The 17,611-nt window shown below is 39.1% G+C and overlaps 2 protein-coding genes across 2 annotated transcripts in view; both read right to left on the bottom strand.

The window, feature by feature from the left end:
* The window catches only part of LOC106166413 (uncharacterized), a 29,735-nt gene extending 15,703 nt beyond the window's left edge, over positions 1–14,032 (bottom strand). Inside the window, exons 1-9 of the mRNA XM_024077615.2 lie at positions 13,755–14,032; positions 13,263–13,450; positions 12,470–12,742; positions 12,092–12,217; positions 11,697–11,808; positions 11,002–11,120; positions 9,999–10,457; positions 8,976–9,431; positions 5,669–6,124 (exon numbers count right to left, since the gene is read on the bottom strand). Coding sequence (XP_023933383.2) covers positions 5,669–6,124; positions 8,976–9,431; positions 9,999–10,457; positions 11,002–11,120; positions 11,697–11,808; positions 12,092–12,217; positions 12,470–12,742; positions 13,263–13,450; positions 13,755–14,032 — 2,467 coding nt within the window. The remainder of the gene's footprint in view (positions 1–5,668; positions 6,125–8,975; positions 9,432–9,998; positions 10,458–11,001; positions 11,121–11,696; positions 11,809–12,091; positions 12,218–12,469; positions 12,743–13,262; positions 13,451–13,754) is intronic.
* A 342-nt stretch (positions 14,033–14,374) lies between these two features.
* On the bottom strand, positions 14,375–16,416 carry LOC147760493 (snaclec 2-like). Its single transcript, XM_087018795.1, has 4 exons — positions 16,081–16,416; positions 15,601–15,763; positions 15,032–15,237; positions 14,375–14,520 (listed from the first exon to the last, which is right to left on the bottom strand). The coding sequence occupies exons 1-4, from the start codon at positions 16,286–16,288 to the stop codon at positions 14,375–14,377; spliced, it is 723 nt and encodes a 240-aa protein (XP_086874921.1). The 5' UTR covers positions 16,289–16,416.
* Between the last annotated feature and the right edge of the window lie 1,195 nt (positions 16,417–17,611).

Genomic DNA, 17,611 nt, shown 5'->3' with positions numbered 1-17,611 from the left:
TGGGTCATATAGTAGAAAATTTGAGTATTGAGATAGATGGGATAGAATATAAGGAAAATGTGTATGTTGCAGATTTGCAAGAAGGAATTGATATGTTGTTGGGATTGAAGTTTTTGAAGGAGAGAAATTGTGTGGTGAATTTAGTTGATCAAACATTGATCATTGGAGAGAAATGTGTGCAGGGAAGCATAGAAGTTGAAGGTGACTCTGATTTGAGTAAAGTGAATGATGAGACAGAAGCTAAAAGTGATGAGAAATGTGTTGATGAAATGAAGAAAGAAGTTGAAATTTGTGAAAATATGGTGAGAACGAAAAAGAGAATAGTAGTTCCTCCATTGACGGTGATGAGAATTTCTGTTTGTGCAGATTATGAGTTAGAGAAAAAGAAAGAGTATGTGATAGAACCTTGTGTTGATAGACAAGTGTTGGTATCTTGTGCATTAGTTAAAGGTGATGAAGTTGTTCCTATAGAGATAGTGAATGATGGAGAAAGAAATGCTGTTTTGAAAGCAGGTAGTGTGTTGGGTGTTATTAAGGAAGTTGAGACAGTTGCTTCTGAAGTGAGATGTAAAGAATATGTAGATGAGAAAGCAAGGGTGTCTGCTGTGAATAAAGCTGAAATGAAGTTGAATATAGATGAAAATATGGATAAAGAAGTGATGAGAAGTTTGAAAAGAGATTTGCCTGAACATTTGCAAGATTTATTTGAAAGATCAAGTGAGGAGCTTGATTCAAATGGAATGGTTGTATTGTGTGAAACTTTGAGAGATTATGAAGATGTATTTGCAAAGCATGATCTTGATTTAGGGTGCATGAAAGGTGTTAAACATACTATTAACACTGGTAGTGCAGCTCCTGTGAAACAGAAATTGCGTAGAACTCCATTGGGAATGGAAGGAGAAGAGAGAAAGATGCTTGAAAAGTTGTTAGCTTCTGATGTTATTCAGCCATCAAATTCTGAATGGGCATCCCCACCAGTTTTGATAAGAAAGAAAGATGGAAGTGTTAGATGGTGTGTGGATTATAGGGAATTAAATAAGAAAACTATCAAAGATTCTTATACTATTCCAAACATTGGTGATTGTTTAGATTGTCTGGCTGGAAATCAATTTTTGAGTTTGATTGATATGGCTGTGTTAGGAAAGAATTTTGAAGATAATCTTAAGAATTTGAAAGAGGTTTTGGAGAGATTGCGTTCTTACAATTTGAAGTTAAAGCCTAAGAAGTGTTTTCTTTTCCAAACAAAATGCGAATTCCTAGGAAAGTCTTTCAGTAGAGAAGGTGTTGGTTAGAAAATGAACCGAAAGAGTCAGTTGTAATGTGTAGTATGGCTGTGAAAAAATTGTGGAATTACAAAGAACAACTGATATATATATATAACTGAGTTATATTACAAATGGGAAAAGAAAGAATATAGACATTTGTGTTTAATTGTACCAGAAGATTTGGTTTTTGAATTGGTTTGATTTGGAATTGAAGTTTTGTTTTTCTTTATTTGAATGACCTTTGTTTATGTAAATATTTGTACATAGTTAATGCGGCAATGCTGTAATACTATGTTAGTAATTAATGTAATATTATGTTCATGCTGTAATACTATGTTGTTAATGTAATACTATGCTATTAATGTAATATTACTTTAATATTCATTTGAAAGAAAAGCTCATTATCATGTATGTTCATTCAAGAAAATAAACCATTGTATAAGTTTATTTCAGATACGGATTTAGACATACTAGATGAAGCCTGTTTTGTCCCGGATTATGATGACACTGATTTGGTGGAAGATCCTACTGTCCTAATTGGTGAAGAGGGGGAGGAAGTTACCCACTCAAAGTGCAGAGGGGAGAAACGGAGGAGAGAAGTCCAGTGTGGTTTGTGTCTGGTGTCCAGTGCTGACCTAAGTAGACATCTTGGACGTCATGTGAAATCTGTTCATTTGCCATGGTATATGACTCCAGGATTGGTGTGCTGGTATTGCAGATCGATGGAGAAGGACAATTCGCTTTAACGTAAATGTCATGGTGATGTGCATTCATGTGGAACTGGTGAATTCGAGGAAAAACTGTGGATCCAATTGGTGAATGGATTTTTACATTTCCTCATATTGACATTAAATATGAGAAATATATGGGAACTGATGGACTATGTGCAAAATGAAGGACTAATAATGTTGCCAGATAACTGTTCCAATGAGGACATTAATTTTGTGAAAATATATATTCATGGAAATGGTATGGAGCCTAAGACTGAGATTCTGAATTATTTGTTGACTTTGTTTCACTGGAGAACTTTGTATCATCTGTTACAGAAACTTTCATCAGAGGATCGTGAACTCAGTAGTCATTGGTATCGGCGGATGAAATTTACTTTGCTACATGGATGAAAAATGAACTATATAATGATTTTGACATTTCACATTGACATTGTTATCATTAATAATGTTGTTTTGAGCAACTTTGAGTTAAAATCACTTTGTTTGCTTTTAAAGTTGATTTAAAGTGATAATGGATTTAAAACTTTGTTTTGCATTCCTAAGGATGAACATTTATGCTGAGAGATGGACTTGATTGACTTTGCTTGTGGTAAAGTTAAATGTTGAATCTTGGTATAACAAGAATGAACTTAATTGCATTATTTGCTTATTTTAAATGTAAAGTAAGATTTCAGTTGTTATATTTGTTGAATTGTAGTAATTGTTAGTTTAACAATTTAAAGTAATGGTTTATATTGTAATAATAGGGGGGAGTTTTGTTCGTCAAAAGGGGGGAGAGTGTGACGATGTTGTGTTAGTTGAGATTGTTTTACATTGCTACCGGTAGATGTCTCTGTAAGTAAAGTGTTGTCCGGTGTGCAAGTTTGAATCTCTCCCGTGATTGGTAACCTAAAGGTAAAACTGTTCATTGTATAGTTGGTTCTGATTGGTAAACGTGTACTATCTGAACTTGTATATAAGGTGTAACGTGAAATAAATCGGCCTCTTTGGCCTCTTTGCTCTTAGCGGCTGTCTTTTGCTCTTCTCTTGAGGCTTATCTCTTTGGCTTTTTGGCTTTGTGTTTAACTCTGAGACACCAGTAAGTACATTGTTATTTGTACCTTCATAAGGCACTCGGCCGCGAAGGCGTAACAGCAGACAACTCAACGACGTTAACCGTTGTTCCACCAATACTATTGTTCACGCATACAGATATCGACAGCTCTGTATTGCCGCGCATGCCGAAGCTTTGCGGAAATTGCCGAAGGCTAGGAAAATTCTTCAAAATATACTTTTATTACATTTAATCAAATCCAGACTATCTCCCACTGCCCTGAGGTATGGCTAAAGGCTTTCAGTTGTCATCAGACTTTGTAATTTGTGAGAAAAAAGTGAAACAGTAACTTCTGGTGATGAATAATAGGTAATAGTGCTGCAAGGTGTTGTTTTTTTATCCCTGATGTACGAGTAGCTTTTTCTACAGTTTCTATAATTCTCTTAACGTATGAAAATATGCAGGTTTTCTGATATAATAAGACTTTGATAAAATCAAAACCAATTATACTTTTAAAGTCGAGAGTCGGGATAGATATCGGCAAGGTGGAGATATGTATGGGCGGCCAAAAGGGCAAATATTCATGTCGTCGATTCAGTTATGTTTCGTCGATTCACTGCCTTCCCATCGATTCAGTTTCAAGTTTAAACGATCCTGTCATAAATTCAACATCTACTTTCGTCAATTCAATTGTCAAACATTTCTCATCTATGGTGTATTAAAACCAATGCTGTCACTATTTTCGTCGATCGTGTAACTAATCTCGTCGATCGTCAAACTGTTTTCGTCGATCGTGTAACTATTCTCGTCGATCGTCTAATCTCGTCGATCGTGTAACTATTCTCATCGATCGTCTCATCGATCGATCGCCAGAGGGCGCTGCGGTAGCAACACGTGCTTCTGTCTGTCAATCACGCGGTAATTTTTAACTCGGCCAGCCATGGTCAGAGTTAAGCACAACTAGAAAATAATGTCCCTACAACCGAATATCTTTTAATTATTAACAACTAAAATTGAAATTGTTGAGAAAATATTCTTATTTCACTAGCAATCATTTTGTTGTCTGCCATTTTGATAGTCATGTGATAGGCCAATGTGCTACCGCAGCGCCCTCTGGCGATCGATCGATGAGACGATCGACGAGAATAGACGATCGATGAGAATAGTTACACGATCGACGAGATTAGTTGGACGATCGACGAGATTAGACGATCGACGAGAATAGTTACACGATCGACGAAAATAGTGATAGCATTGGTTTTAATACACCGTAGATGAGAAATGTTTGACAGTTGAATTGACGAAAGTAGATGTTGAATTTATGACAGGATCGTTTAAACTTGAAACTGAATCGATGGGAAGGCAGTGAATCGACGAAACATAACTGAATCGACGACATGATTTTTTGCCCTTTTGGCCGCCCATAGATATGTCCCGCCGGCGCTTCCGCAACAGCAAGACTGAAGGACGCAAGTTACAAAGCAAAACATGTTTAGTCAAGTTAAAGACTTAATTACCGGTTTAACTTTGGCGGCAGTGCCTACTGCTGTGAGCAACATGCGCTGTCCATCGTAATCCCCCTATCATTAACACTGTCGGGGACGTGCGCATTAGCGCGTCTGATGTAGACAGCGTGTGCTATTAAAGTGACCGGGGACTTATTAGCTATAGTGTAGATTCATGAGCTGCTGCAATTTTCCCTGTTTATGCTAAAATCTGACAATACCGCAATTTTTAACATAAAATTTAGGGTTCGGACATAGCCAATGATGTTTTGTAAATAAGAACTTGCAAACTTATATATTAATTTAGAAAAGTAGACCTAATTTTGATAGCGGAAGCATATTCTGTCGGGGGTTAAATATTTCATGACTACCGGGATGGACGAGATTGAGGGCAGGGGTAATCCTAGAGAGGGGTGAGAAACGTCCATTGTTCTCGTCAGCGAGGCTGGCCTTTTTCAGGGTATGTCCGCACAGACAGAAAACTAAGTATTGTGGGAACGTTACTAATGAAGCCACTGGTAGTACTAGTAGATATCAGCCTGTAGTCTTGAACAAGCGCCTCGATGGCGAGTGAACAGTTGTCAAAAACAAAACACCCAGGTAGTTCAACTACTGGTCATGCGTGCCGCAACGACCAAACCTAATTGCTCCTCAAGGTCACAAAACAATAACCGGTACTGACGGCTAGGCTCGTCTTAATCATATAAGTAGAGCGTTTCCACCCCCTGATTGAGGGAGTCGTCTGTCGCCATGTTGTTATATTCATACGACTCCTACTTGACGAAAACGAGGCGCGATACCCGGATGACAGGTAGGCTTACAAAATTTGTGATGGGGTATGATACTCTGTAATGCGATCTGACACACACCTTGAAAACGGGTAGTGTGGTCTGATATACCGGTTTATTCTGGATCCGTAGGTGCCGAGTCTGGTAGTTGGGTAGGCCTGATAAGGGTAATATTTTGTGCACATTTTCTGTACAGCAGGAAGTGGCGTCATGTCTTAGCTGACTTCTGGTTCACAGTACCTGAGACATGACCCTTTGGACCATCATTAACTTATTTTAATGATGTTATAATTATTTTAATAATGCTATATTTTTTTAACTTACGAATTTTATTTTTATATTTTACCTGTGTAATGGAACTTGTAGAAGACCCCTGTGCTCCCTGACCAGGTCATGACCGTCAATGTCGCCACGTTGTAGGGGGCAGAGTCGCTGTACTCCAGTAAAAGTCCCGTTCCTACTTCCAGACCCTCGCCAATTCTCACCATGCCGTTCTCCCAGCTTATCCATAGTGGTACATAAGAGGTGCAATTTGCAAAGTTTGTGGCGTTTTCAGCAACGATCGCGCCCCCAACCGAACGTCGAATGACCGATCTGGTGTTACTCCAGCCACCCAAAATTATTTGGTAGCCGGTTGTTCCACCTTGCGCATCTTGAACGTTTTCCGCTAAGTATATATTCAAATCGTTGCACCCTTTTGCTTCGAAAGTTATAGAAGTCATCCCAGTCAAGTTCACTTCCGGTACGTAATTGTGGACGGCGTTTGCTTCCGGTGCATACGCATATACTATGTCCTTAGGTTCTGAAAGTTGTAATACAGCCCACGTTATTGAATTTACGTTAAGAGATTAAAAAATAAAATGCCTAAAAATACATTCCCTTGATCTCTGCAGCAAGGTTTTAGTCGAATTTATAAATGCTACATTGCTTCAGTTCTGTTTTTCGTGTCAGTTAATCATTATTTTTTTCATATTGTCTATTTTTAAAATGTTCACAAATTTGAAGAGTAAAGATCTAATGTACGTGACTTGAAATTTATAAAATCTCCACTGGTCAAAAGGTTTTTCTACGATCTCTGCAGCAAGGTTTTAGTCGAATTTATAAATGCTACATTGCTTCAGTTCTGTTTTTCGTGTCAGTTAATCATTATTTTTTTCATATTGTCTATTTTTAAAATGTTCACAAATTTGAAGAGTAAAGATCTAATGTACGTGACTTGAAATTTATAAAAGCTCCACTGGTCAAAAGGTTTTTCTACCTTGCAAATAGTCTAACGCAACATTATTGTGTCTTTAAGTGATTCTTCATGTGATGTGTAGTTTCTTCTCATATATAAATGCCTGTATATTTCAGTAGTAAATGCTCGATTTACCTATGTTGTTTATCGGCTCTTTTTGTTAATAGAATATATTAACTAAATAAAAAAAAAGATCGGTTTAAAGAAATAGGTCACCCGTTTATTCTCGTGAAAAGGTGGTAAAAAATAAATCGTTTCTCATGAGACGGAGTGTGTTTGCCAGTGAGGAATACCCCAATTACGACCACAGCGAGGTTTTTGTCGCAACATACTCACACATATCACTCTGAGTACCCTAACTCTGACTACGAAAATTACAGGGTTACCACTTAATATGGAATATTATTTTTTGTCGAGAAAATGTTCTACAAAATATTTAATTTCTCTCCAACTATTTTAAATCCAAAACTGAGGTGTCACTCTATGTGTAGCCAGGTGTGTTACCTAATTACCATGCAACTTTCGAAACAATTAATGTAAGCAGTTGCATGTTCTGTGGTCAGAAATGTGAGGGGTGGTCTTTTCGGCAATTTCTGCCCTTGTATAAAAGCGCATGGGTTTGGTCAATCTTTGGAGTGTATTTAGAGAAGCAACAAAGGGATCGCTCTGAAACTTGTCAGTTACCTTAGAGAAGATATGGTTCGATAGCTAAGCAACGCAGCTTACTATGGGATTCTTGCTCTCAGAGAAAATGGCTAGAAACGGATAGCCATTGCCAGACAATTCAACATTTTTCAGGAACCGTTAATAAAGTCCTCCAAACAAATGCTACAACAGGGGCACCTACTCCAATACTTCCACCAGGGTGTCCGCGTACCACACCAAGAAGACAGGATCGCCTTCTCCTTAGAGTGCGCCGTGCTGGTCGTACAAAGACAACCAGTGTCCTCAAAAAAGAGTGGCAGAATGCCTTTCAAACGCCCGTTTCAAGGTCCCTTGTGAACAAAAGATTACAGCAAACTGGTTATTTTGCACGAAGACCAGTACGTAAACCACTGTTAACAGCAGGTCATATACAGCGACGTCTGCAATGGGCTGGGGACCACGTGCTTTTGCAGCCAAAACACTGGAATCACGTCGTTTTCAGTGACGAGGTCAGATATGGAATTTTGGGGGTTGACTGTCGAATCCGTGTCCGCCGATGTGTACAAGAGGCATAAAACAATGATTGTGTACTACTTAGGGTGCAAGCAGGGGGTGATAACGTCTCTGTTTGGGGAGCATTCCATGCCGGTGTCCAGAACCAGTTGGTTTTTCTGGGAGGCAACCTCAACCAGGGTTCCTACAGAGACATTCTACAGCAAACAATGCTTCGATTTGTAAGAGTCATCTTTAGGAACAGCTTTGTGTACCAAGACGACTGTGCAACCCCACATCGAGCTCGCAGAATCACTGTTTTTCTTCAAAACCAGTAGGTTCAGCAACTGCCCTGGCCTGCAAACTCCCCAGTAATGAACCCAATTGAAAATCTGTGGGCGGAAGTAACTCAGAGAATTAATAGCTATGGTCATCGGCCGGTAAATAGTGATGAAATGCGACAGGCAAATATCACTGCGTGGAATGATATCCACATCCAAACTCTAAAAAACATGTCACAGGGTATGGCATGTAGGATGAGGGCGCTGCAAGCGGCTGCTGGAGGTCATACCCGCTATTGATGACTTTTCATGATTTACTGTAATGATTTCTTTGACTGTGTAACTTATCACTGTCCGGAGGCTATCATTTTCTTTAATATCTTAGCTTAAAGTTAATACTGACATCAAACTGTTGATATGGTTTTCTGGGGGTGTTCTTTTCTTTTGAATGACATCTTATGTCAGATTTGATATTATTGACCAAAATATCTCACAATGGAAGACTGGATATTTTTCTCAATCAATGATATACTTTTTTGATGAATCAAGCCAAAAAATATTTAATCAGCACTCAAAAATAACAATGATAAAAAATATTCCATATTAAGTAGCAACCCTGTACATATTGGAACCCTATGACTCTGCATGACTCTACAGAAATCCTAAAGGACTCTTCGAGAACCTTACAGGACTCTTTAGGTATCCTATAGGACTCTTGTGTATAGGAATACTACAGGATGTCCCACAGGACTCCTATCTACAGGAAGGTCTTATTTCTATAGGAGGCAATGATTTTGGGGCGCATTTCTGATAGAGTCCTATAGAAAAAATCCATATGGGTAATCCTGTGCACAATTCTGTCCAGAAAGAATTCTGCATTGGTGTCATCACGAAGCTAAGATCTTGTAGAGGATTTGTGATACACAACCCTCTGACCCATCGTTAACCATTAATTTAATTGAATCATAACTTTTTTACTATGTTCTTCTTAATTTTACCTGTGTAATGGAACTTGTAGAAGACCCCTGTGCTCCCTGACCAGGTCATGACCGTCAATGTCGCCACGTTGTAGGGGGCAGAGTCGCTGTACTCCAGTAAAAGTCCCGTCCCTACTTCCAGACCCTCGCCAATTCTCACCATGCCGTTCTCCCAGCTTATCCATAGTGGTACGTAGGAGGCGCAATTCGCAAAATTTGTGGCGTTCTCAGCAAGGATCGGCCCCTCATGCACACGTCGAATGGCTGACTTGGTGTTACCCCAGCCACCCAAAATTATTTGGTAGCCGGTTGTCCCACCTTGTGCATCTTGGGCGTTCTCTGCTAAGAATATGTTCAAGTCGTGGCACCCTTTTGCTTCGAAAGTTATAGAAGTCATCCCTGTTAACTTCACTTCCGGTACGTAATTGTGGACGCTGTTTGCTTCCGGTGCATACGCATACACTATACCTTTTGGTTCTGAAAGTTGTAATACAGCCCATGTAATTGAATTCTACGTTAAGAACCTAAAAACAAAATGCCAAAAATACATTGCCACAATCTCTGCAGCAAGGTTTCAGCGGAAATAATAAACGTTTCGTTGTTACTGTTCTGCTTTTCCTTTAACAAGCTCATTATTATTATTTTTTTTATTTCTATATTTCTTTTTAAGAGTCCACAAACATGCAGATGGCCTTAATTCTCAGTGCTTCATATACCGTAATCCTTTCTGTATAAAATGTAATTTTCTCAGTCGAAAATGTAACGTACACTGCACTTTTCATCCAGTTCAAACGTCGGTTGGTCTCATGTTTATGCACATGTACCGATGTGTGTATCGTGATAAAAGTGCAATTCCAGTAGACCTACTCGTTTTTTCTCAATAAAAAAAAGGGTGCGACATGCTAAACAATTTAGTATTTTTTTCTGGTGAACAAACATTTCAAATATGAAGCTAAGTACAGATAAAATGACCTACATGTACATGTAATATCACTTAATAATAAAAATGTTATACGGTATTTAGATTTTATTTCGTTGACTCACTTTTGTGTGGAATTCGCCACTCCACTCCGGAAATGGTGTTATACGTCATCACGGCGAGTGCCCGGATATTGTACGGAGACGAATGCGTCCATGTCAAGACCCTATTGGCTCCATATGTTTTCCCCGTTCCTGCCTCCACGACTCCATTTGCCCAGCTGACCCAGTACGATCTGAACTCGCTACTACTAGTGATTCCTGGTGTACTGACCTGAGTCATGACGCTACCGTCCTTGTGAAACTTAATCCAGGTTGTACCCGCATTTGTGGAGCTTCCGAATGCAACGAAATAGCCAACGGTACCTAGCGCTTCGTGCTCGCTCGTCGACAACAGGATGTTGACGTTCCTCAGTGCCTTGGCGTCAAAAGTCAGGAAGGTTGTTCCGGTTAAGTCGATCTCTCTGACTACTTGGGGGACGTTCTGGCCTGGCGGAGTGGTGTAAGTAAGCCACTCTTCAGGTTCTGGAGGAAATATTATCAGGATTGATGTGCTTTGAAGTTTCAAGATGGTGGTTTATCAATTCTTCAAAAATGAACGGAACGTCGTTTTAGGGCAATTTTCTCGAATGCACATTAGCTCATTTAAATCCACATTGCTTTCATTAAGTAGAATGGATAATTTTTTCAAACCACAGTATATTTAAAGATCTCATTAGGAGCAAAATACGAACATTGTCCAAGTCCTACGCATGCATGATGGTCTCGTAAGATATACACAACGTAACTATATACTATCACATCTACTACTGCTTCTACTTCCACTATACTACCAGTATACAACTACTGCTGTTACTACTACCACTTCTGCTGCGGCCACTGTTGCTACTGCTACTACATGTACTACTACTACTGCTGCTACTACTATACTTCGTTCTCCTACTGATTATGCCGCTCCAATTACTAACCCTTTTTAAACTCCTCCTCCTACTACTACTCATACTTCTACTGCTACTACTGCTACTACTACTACTACTACTAATAATAATAATAATAAACAAAATCCTACCTTTGGTGACCACGGCGGTGATATAGGACAGCTCAGGGAACGTGATGGTAACTGTAGGGTGGGAATCCGAATCATTTTGTCGCCATGCATTGACACTTTGGTAGCTGCTCTCATCTAGTCTGGAAAACAATTAAGCTCAATAATTATTATGGACTCTTGTCATCGAATGTGTTCATATACTAATCGGAGAGTTAGGTAGAAAAAAATAAAGTGATGATGACAAAAAAAAAAAAAAAAAAAAAAAAAAAAAAAAATTGCAGCAAAAATACCGATAATTTCCACAATAAATTTTGGTGCAGAGAGGTCCTTCGTCGTAGTGGGGAGGGGGCGGGGCAGGGTTAAAACGTAGGTATCATAGTTGATATTGTGTTTACTTTTCCTACAGTCCATCGGAAGTACGCATATATATATCTGCAGGCCCCCTGCAGATTGCCGTTAATTATTATTATTATCATTATTATTATTATTATGAATTTCTTAATTCATTGAATACTACCGGCGGTGCAAATACATGTAATAGGGTTATTAACCTGCTTGCGTGTATTGTCGGCATGCCCCTCCTCCCTCAAAACGAAAAATATTTTGGAAAGCTCTGGCCCTCGCACAATGTATGTGATATAATACCTACTTAAATGCATATAAAGTCAAAGTCATAAATAAATAAACAAAAACCTGACAACTAGCTACAGTATTACCGTATGTAATTGGCCCCCTGCAGATTGCCGTTTGGACCCGGTGTTTCATATGCTGAGGAGAACTCCATGGCGCTGTCGGCAATGCCTTGCAGTAGGTAGTCCTGAGCAACTTCTGAAAGCATGAAGTAATTGTCATAAGTAAATGGACGGATAAATGATTAATAATTAGATGACATATTTTATAACTACATGTATAGAGAAACGCTATAATACTTTAACCTTTAAATGTTGTATAAAATAAATACAGCGTGGTATGGGAAGTAAAATAGGTCGTTTTTTATACACCAACCTGTATAAAGATTATATATATATATATATATATATATATATATATATATATATATATATATATATATATATTAAAAATATGAATGAATATATGATTATAAATATACCTGGTCCAAAGCAATACACCCTAGCCATGCGGTCCAATCCACGTGGCTGAATACGATACCAGCCCGGCATCGTGACACCTTGGTTGTAAATGTCTTCACATGACTCCTCTTTGATATAGTACATAGCTGGGGGACAGAAACAAGGAGTCTTAAATATCACAATAGAAAAAAATTCCCCTTTGATAACGAAATGTGAACAAAAATAAGGTGCGGTCAGAGAAAGAGAGATGCATTAATAGAGAGAGATATAAAGCCAGCGAGCTAGCGATGCATTAATAGACACAAAGACAGGAAGAAAGAAAGAACCGCATTGATGTGGAACACAACCAGCAGATTCCGCTGTAATCTCCACATAGCAAGGAACACAGCAACACCTACATGTTATGGTAACTGACATCGTTCCACTTCCACCACATGTCTGAACGGGGTTCCCAGGGCAGGCCGCGGTGCATTGAGCGTTGTCAGAGATCTTGGTGCTCACGTCAATTCTCGATATACAGTAGCACGAGATCCCGCTGACGCCGCTATACGGCTGTGGTCTCGCGAGACCTCGGCAATACTTCCGGCAAGTCAAGGAATTCATTGAGGTCGAGTTGATCATGTAGGAATAGCCAGCAGGGGAGGCGGGGATGGGGAAACAACCCAAGTAAGCTGTGTAGGAAGAAAGATATTATCAAAATATATATTAAACATTTAAAACTTATTATTTGAGAACTGAGGACTAGCTGATGTAATGGTATCAACATAATACCAGTAGACAGCGCGTTGAATGAGCAGAAATAAACCCTTTGGGGTTTATATTTATTATACATGTATTAGAAAAGTCTGACTACCACAGCTGTCAGTTTAAATGTCCTACGCACTCTTCATTTTTCGACATAATATGGTACGTGTTAGCTGGCGAACATTAAGGACTGTGCAGGATTTAAACCACAACCAATAACCTATTTTTGAACTGCATGCATCTTGAAAACCTAATCACAACCTATCCCTTACTTTTTTGAGTTAGGCTGGTGACAAGCAACGAGACAAACAGTAAATCAAAACCCCCTTTACAACTTGACAATATAATAATAATAATAATAATAATAATAATAATAATAATAATAATAATAATATAGTATTAACAGTAGAGTACGTGAGTTGAAAACCCATTTGACCACCGCCTCACCGTTGGAACTTTCACATATGGAGGCCAGGGGGCTGGCACAGTCGTGTTCTGACCAACCAGCTGCTGTCAGTTTGACGCACTGCAGCTCACGTGACGTTGGTGGAGAGTTCCAATTGGTTTGGAACAGAAATGAGCCGTCTGTGGTGACGTAATGGTGGTCAAAGCCAAGGTCATAGATACCGATTAGCCTGTAGAGTAGAGATTCATTGTGTCTGTTAGGTGAAGAGAATGGCGCCCATGTGCATAAAGTTATTTTTCTGTATATTGACATTTATGAAACCGTCAAAAGCAGCCAAAGTGGTACTCATAAATCATTATAATTATAAAAATAACAGGCATATAAACAGAAATTTAATAAATAGATAAATGAAACTATAATAATGAATGTCCACTTTCGTTTTTCTGAATAATTTAACAACATTATTAACATTATTGCATTATACTTTTTCTATACATGCCTGCATCTTCCAAGAACGGGTCTACATGACTCACCACTCATTATATCCGTTTAGCTCTGCCATATTATTCATGACGTCCAACAACATGGCGCTGTCCTCCCCGTCTTCAGGTACGTAGATCTGCTTCCCGTGACTGGCGCAGTTGTACCGTGCCTCCTCAAACGTCTTTCCCGTGGTGACGAACTCGTAGCAACTGCCGCGGAATGCGTAGGACACGCCGTCTGCACAAGTCGTGGAATCTACAGACAAAATGGCTATACTGGTGAAACTGAGATTGCAGACCGAGCCCAAATTTAATTTTATATTAAACATACTGTATATGCATTGCAGACGCGCAATAAATGAATAAGGCTCTAAACAATACATATCATTGGCAATGTATGTGACGTCGACCATATGTGATTTTAACTTGGCAGCGGTACTTTTTGTCGTCATTGCACATTATTCAGTGCATAGAGCTACAGTGAACGATGTCATCACTACAGTGCTTAATACTTATGCCCGTCAATGAACAGGATGTAGAAAGTCATACTGTCAGAGCCGTGATCATCGTTCTTGGACCCGATATCGAATGATGAACAATGGTATTACGATATTACTGCGATAATAAGGCGGTCAGAGTACTCGATGTATCACTGCCAGCTGGTACACACATTAAATAAAAACTGCGGTATTTATTCTCTTGGTTGTACCTGAAATTCCACACTGCTGGTGACCAGTCGAGAGGAGGTAGGTGCCTTTGTAGTGAACCCGCTGGTCTAAAAGTTCCTGACACGTAGACAACAGTGATTCCGGAGGACCTAGGGAAGGATGCAGCAACAGTGTAAGTGATATGTCACTGTGAAGTTACATGTACCTGTACATCATGTTTGTTTTAAAGGCGTTCGCGCTAAGCTGTAAAATGAATTACCGGAACATCTAAATCTATTATTTGATTTACTTACTATCTACGCAGCCAATTATTCAAACGTAATGTCACTTCAGTTTACCGGTGTGTTTTGTCAAACCTCGTTGCATGTACATGTGTGGTTTGGTTATATATCTACAGGTATATCGCACATATTGAAGGATCACAAAAACCATCACTTCCACAGTGTACACGTATGTAAAAATAATTACTGTTTCGTACGTAGGCCGGCTATCTACATGTTTACTTAATGTATAATGAATGTCTTGTGTGTGTTATTGTGTGTGTGTGTGTGTTAGTGTGTGTGTCTACATATGTATTTTTGTTTGTCTTTTGGTGAATAATAATAAAAAAAGGGAATGCAACGCAAAAAAAATAAAAAATAAAAATAAAAAAAAATTTACCTGATGCCATTTCGCATACGACACCATGGCTTTCAGAGCACGTGGTCTCCATCCACGTGCCGTTGACGCCCCACGTGACACACAGCGCACTCGTGACCTGATTACTGTTCCAGTTCGTCCACGTGACACTGTTGCCGTCCTCCAAAGTCCACGAGGACGTGCTGTCCATTTTGTAAACTCCCAGCCACGAGTCGGTTATATTCAACCTGGTGTGGTATTTTTAATTTCGTTTATTTAAGTGCATTTTCCATTTATTAATTCCATTTATAATAGTATCGTGTGTTTTCGGAATTCTTTGGGCTTAATCATAAACTCTTTTAGGCAAAATGTTACGTCATACTAGATCAATGAAGTTTATGTGCACTTGTAGTGTAGGTAAATGTATGATTCATACATTGGTCTTACTAAATTCAGCCAGTGAACTACAGCAAGTCATTACACATGCCTTCATTTTGTGATCCGTTTATTTGAGGCTGATAAATTGCTAAACAAGATTTAAAACCAATTGGTGTCCATGGTTTTTAACAATTTTGTTCTGTTGTACATATGCGCTTAGATATCAAACTCACGTCGAAAGAAAATCATTTTCAGCTTGGTTATTTATGCTGACAACGGTTGCTCCTGGACCTTGGTGCTGACAATGCTCGTAAGCGTTGTAGTACGTTCTGGGTGCAGTATCATACATGTAACATCGGTTGTTATCTAGTACCCATCCTTCAGGGCAGTCAAGACCTGGTTTAACGAGACGAGATGTTATTTTTCATTTGTGAGAGTGCGTGTGTGCTTGAGCGGGTTTCTTTTTGAACAAAATTATTTACGTCACAAACTGTCAACCTAAAAAGTTATTAAAGCTTTGACGTCTTTTTCTCACATGGATGCAAAAGTCAAGCATAACTCGTGATCGTAATTGTGGAAAATGTACAATAAGCTACTGTGCGATCATAACGTTTTGAGTAAAGTCTGGAAATCGAATTTTTGCAATAAAGTTGCAAAAGTAAGTGATAAATAATAACTAGCGAAACAAAGATTTCCCGTATTTCCTGTTTTACCTGTATAATGTAACGACACCCTCTCCGCCGTTTTGTGGCCACATCTCTGAGCCTCGTTCCCAGCACAGGGCGTATTACACTGCCCATTGGCGACTGTCTGCCTCTCGCTGGCATCGAGATCATTATAACAGTAGCACATCCGATCCACCACCCCGGAGTAAGTCGAGTTCTGTCCAAGACAGAGTGTCCTGCACTGAGTGACTGTCATGGCGCCAGCGTACTTCAAAAACGTCTGCTTGGTCTCGGGCGGTCTTGGCACGCAGCCGATAATGCCTAAAGAATTGGATGAGAGAGCCTGGAGATGAATTTTTATCGTTTTTTATCTTTCATGGAGTTTTCTGCTTTTCCCTTATTTTAATGCCATCAAATTGGCACGATTTAGTGTTTAAATACCTTGTTGTACGTGTGTCTTAGATATTAAGATACAGGTACTGTCCTTATATCTATATCGATGTCAATGTTATTGTTTCATACGGAAAGTGTTATAACTGTTCATTTTAAAACATACTAAAACCCTGTATGGAGGCGTAATTGGATTCACCTTTTGATGAATAATTGTAAAAAACAGCAATGAAGACTGAAATCCGAAAATGAGACATTTAAAAATCAAAACAATATCATATATAAATGACGTACTTTTAGGTTTCTTGCAGATAAAATTAGCCTGTGCTGTACAGCTGGTATATGTCCATTTATACATGTCATTTGCTCCAGCGTTGGATGAGTACGACTGGCGCACTAGTTTTACACACTGTGACGCAGATCCTTGGATCAGGTGAGGAGACCACGTGTGCACGTGACCATCAACCCACGTGTGGTGGTCAATGCCCTGTGGGTCATACAGACCTATGAACCAGTTAGTTTCGTCTGCGTATGTCTTTATACCTGGAAAATCGGTTATTAACAAAACTCAATTAAGGGACACGATTGGTTGATATCAATTGGACCTTAAATAAAATGTATTTCACAGATTGTACGTAAGATAGAAGTCTGGTCCAAATTTTCGTGTAGGGCCAAAATGGGTAAATATAAAGATAAGAACTTCTGTTTAATAATATGTTATCGTATTTAAAATGATTAATATCGACTACGTAATAGTATTCCAATGTTTCGGTAAAAAATGTATTTTGTGATATTGGTTCCATCATAATTCTTCCGGGAAGACGTCTTCCCATCAGAAGCTATGACGTCTATACCTCTCAAAGTGGTCTTTATAAAGCTCCACTCGCCATTGCCCAGCACGGACGTCATATATCCGCCCTGTCCATAACACCAGTCGTTCCCGGCTGACCAGTCCAGAGGGGTGGTCTTGAATATGTAGCAGTCGCCTCGCCATCCTACCCACCCATTAGGGCAACCAGGACTGTTGTCTGGAAAGGAACATGCAAATGATGTACAGGTAAATGTTTTGTCTGAAATAGGTCACAGTCATCTGGAAATTTCAGAGGTGTGGGTTTAGTTAAAAAAGGTTTTCTGCTTATCTACTTCTCTGTTTGTTTATCTGCCGTTTGTCTATTATTCGTAATAGTCT

This window comes from Lingula anatina, chromosome 8 (genome assembly GCF_051362555.1).
Source record: "Lingula anatina isolate TDL-2025a chromosome 8, LinAna3.0, whole genome shotgun sequence".
In the NCBI taxonomy this organism is placed as follows: Eukaryota; Metazoa; Brachiopoda; class Lingulata; order Lingulida; family Lingulidae; genus Lingula; species Lingula anatina.
The sequence above is the reverse complement of the archived record's forward strand: the minus strand, read 5'-3'. Positions and strand labels throughout refer to the sequence as shown.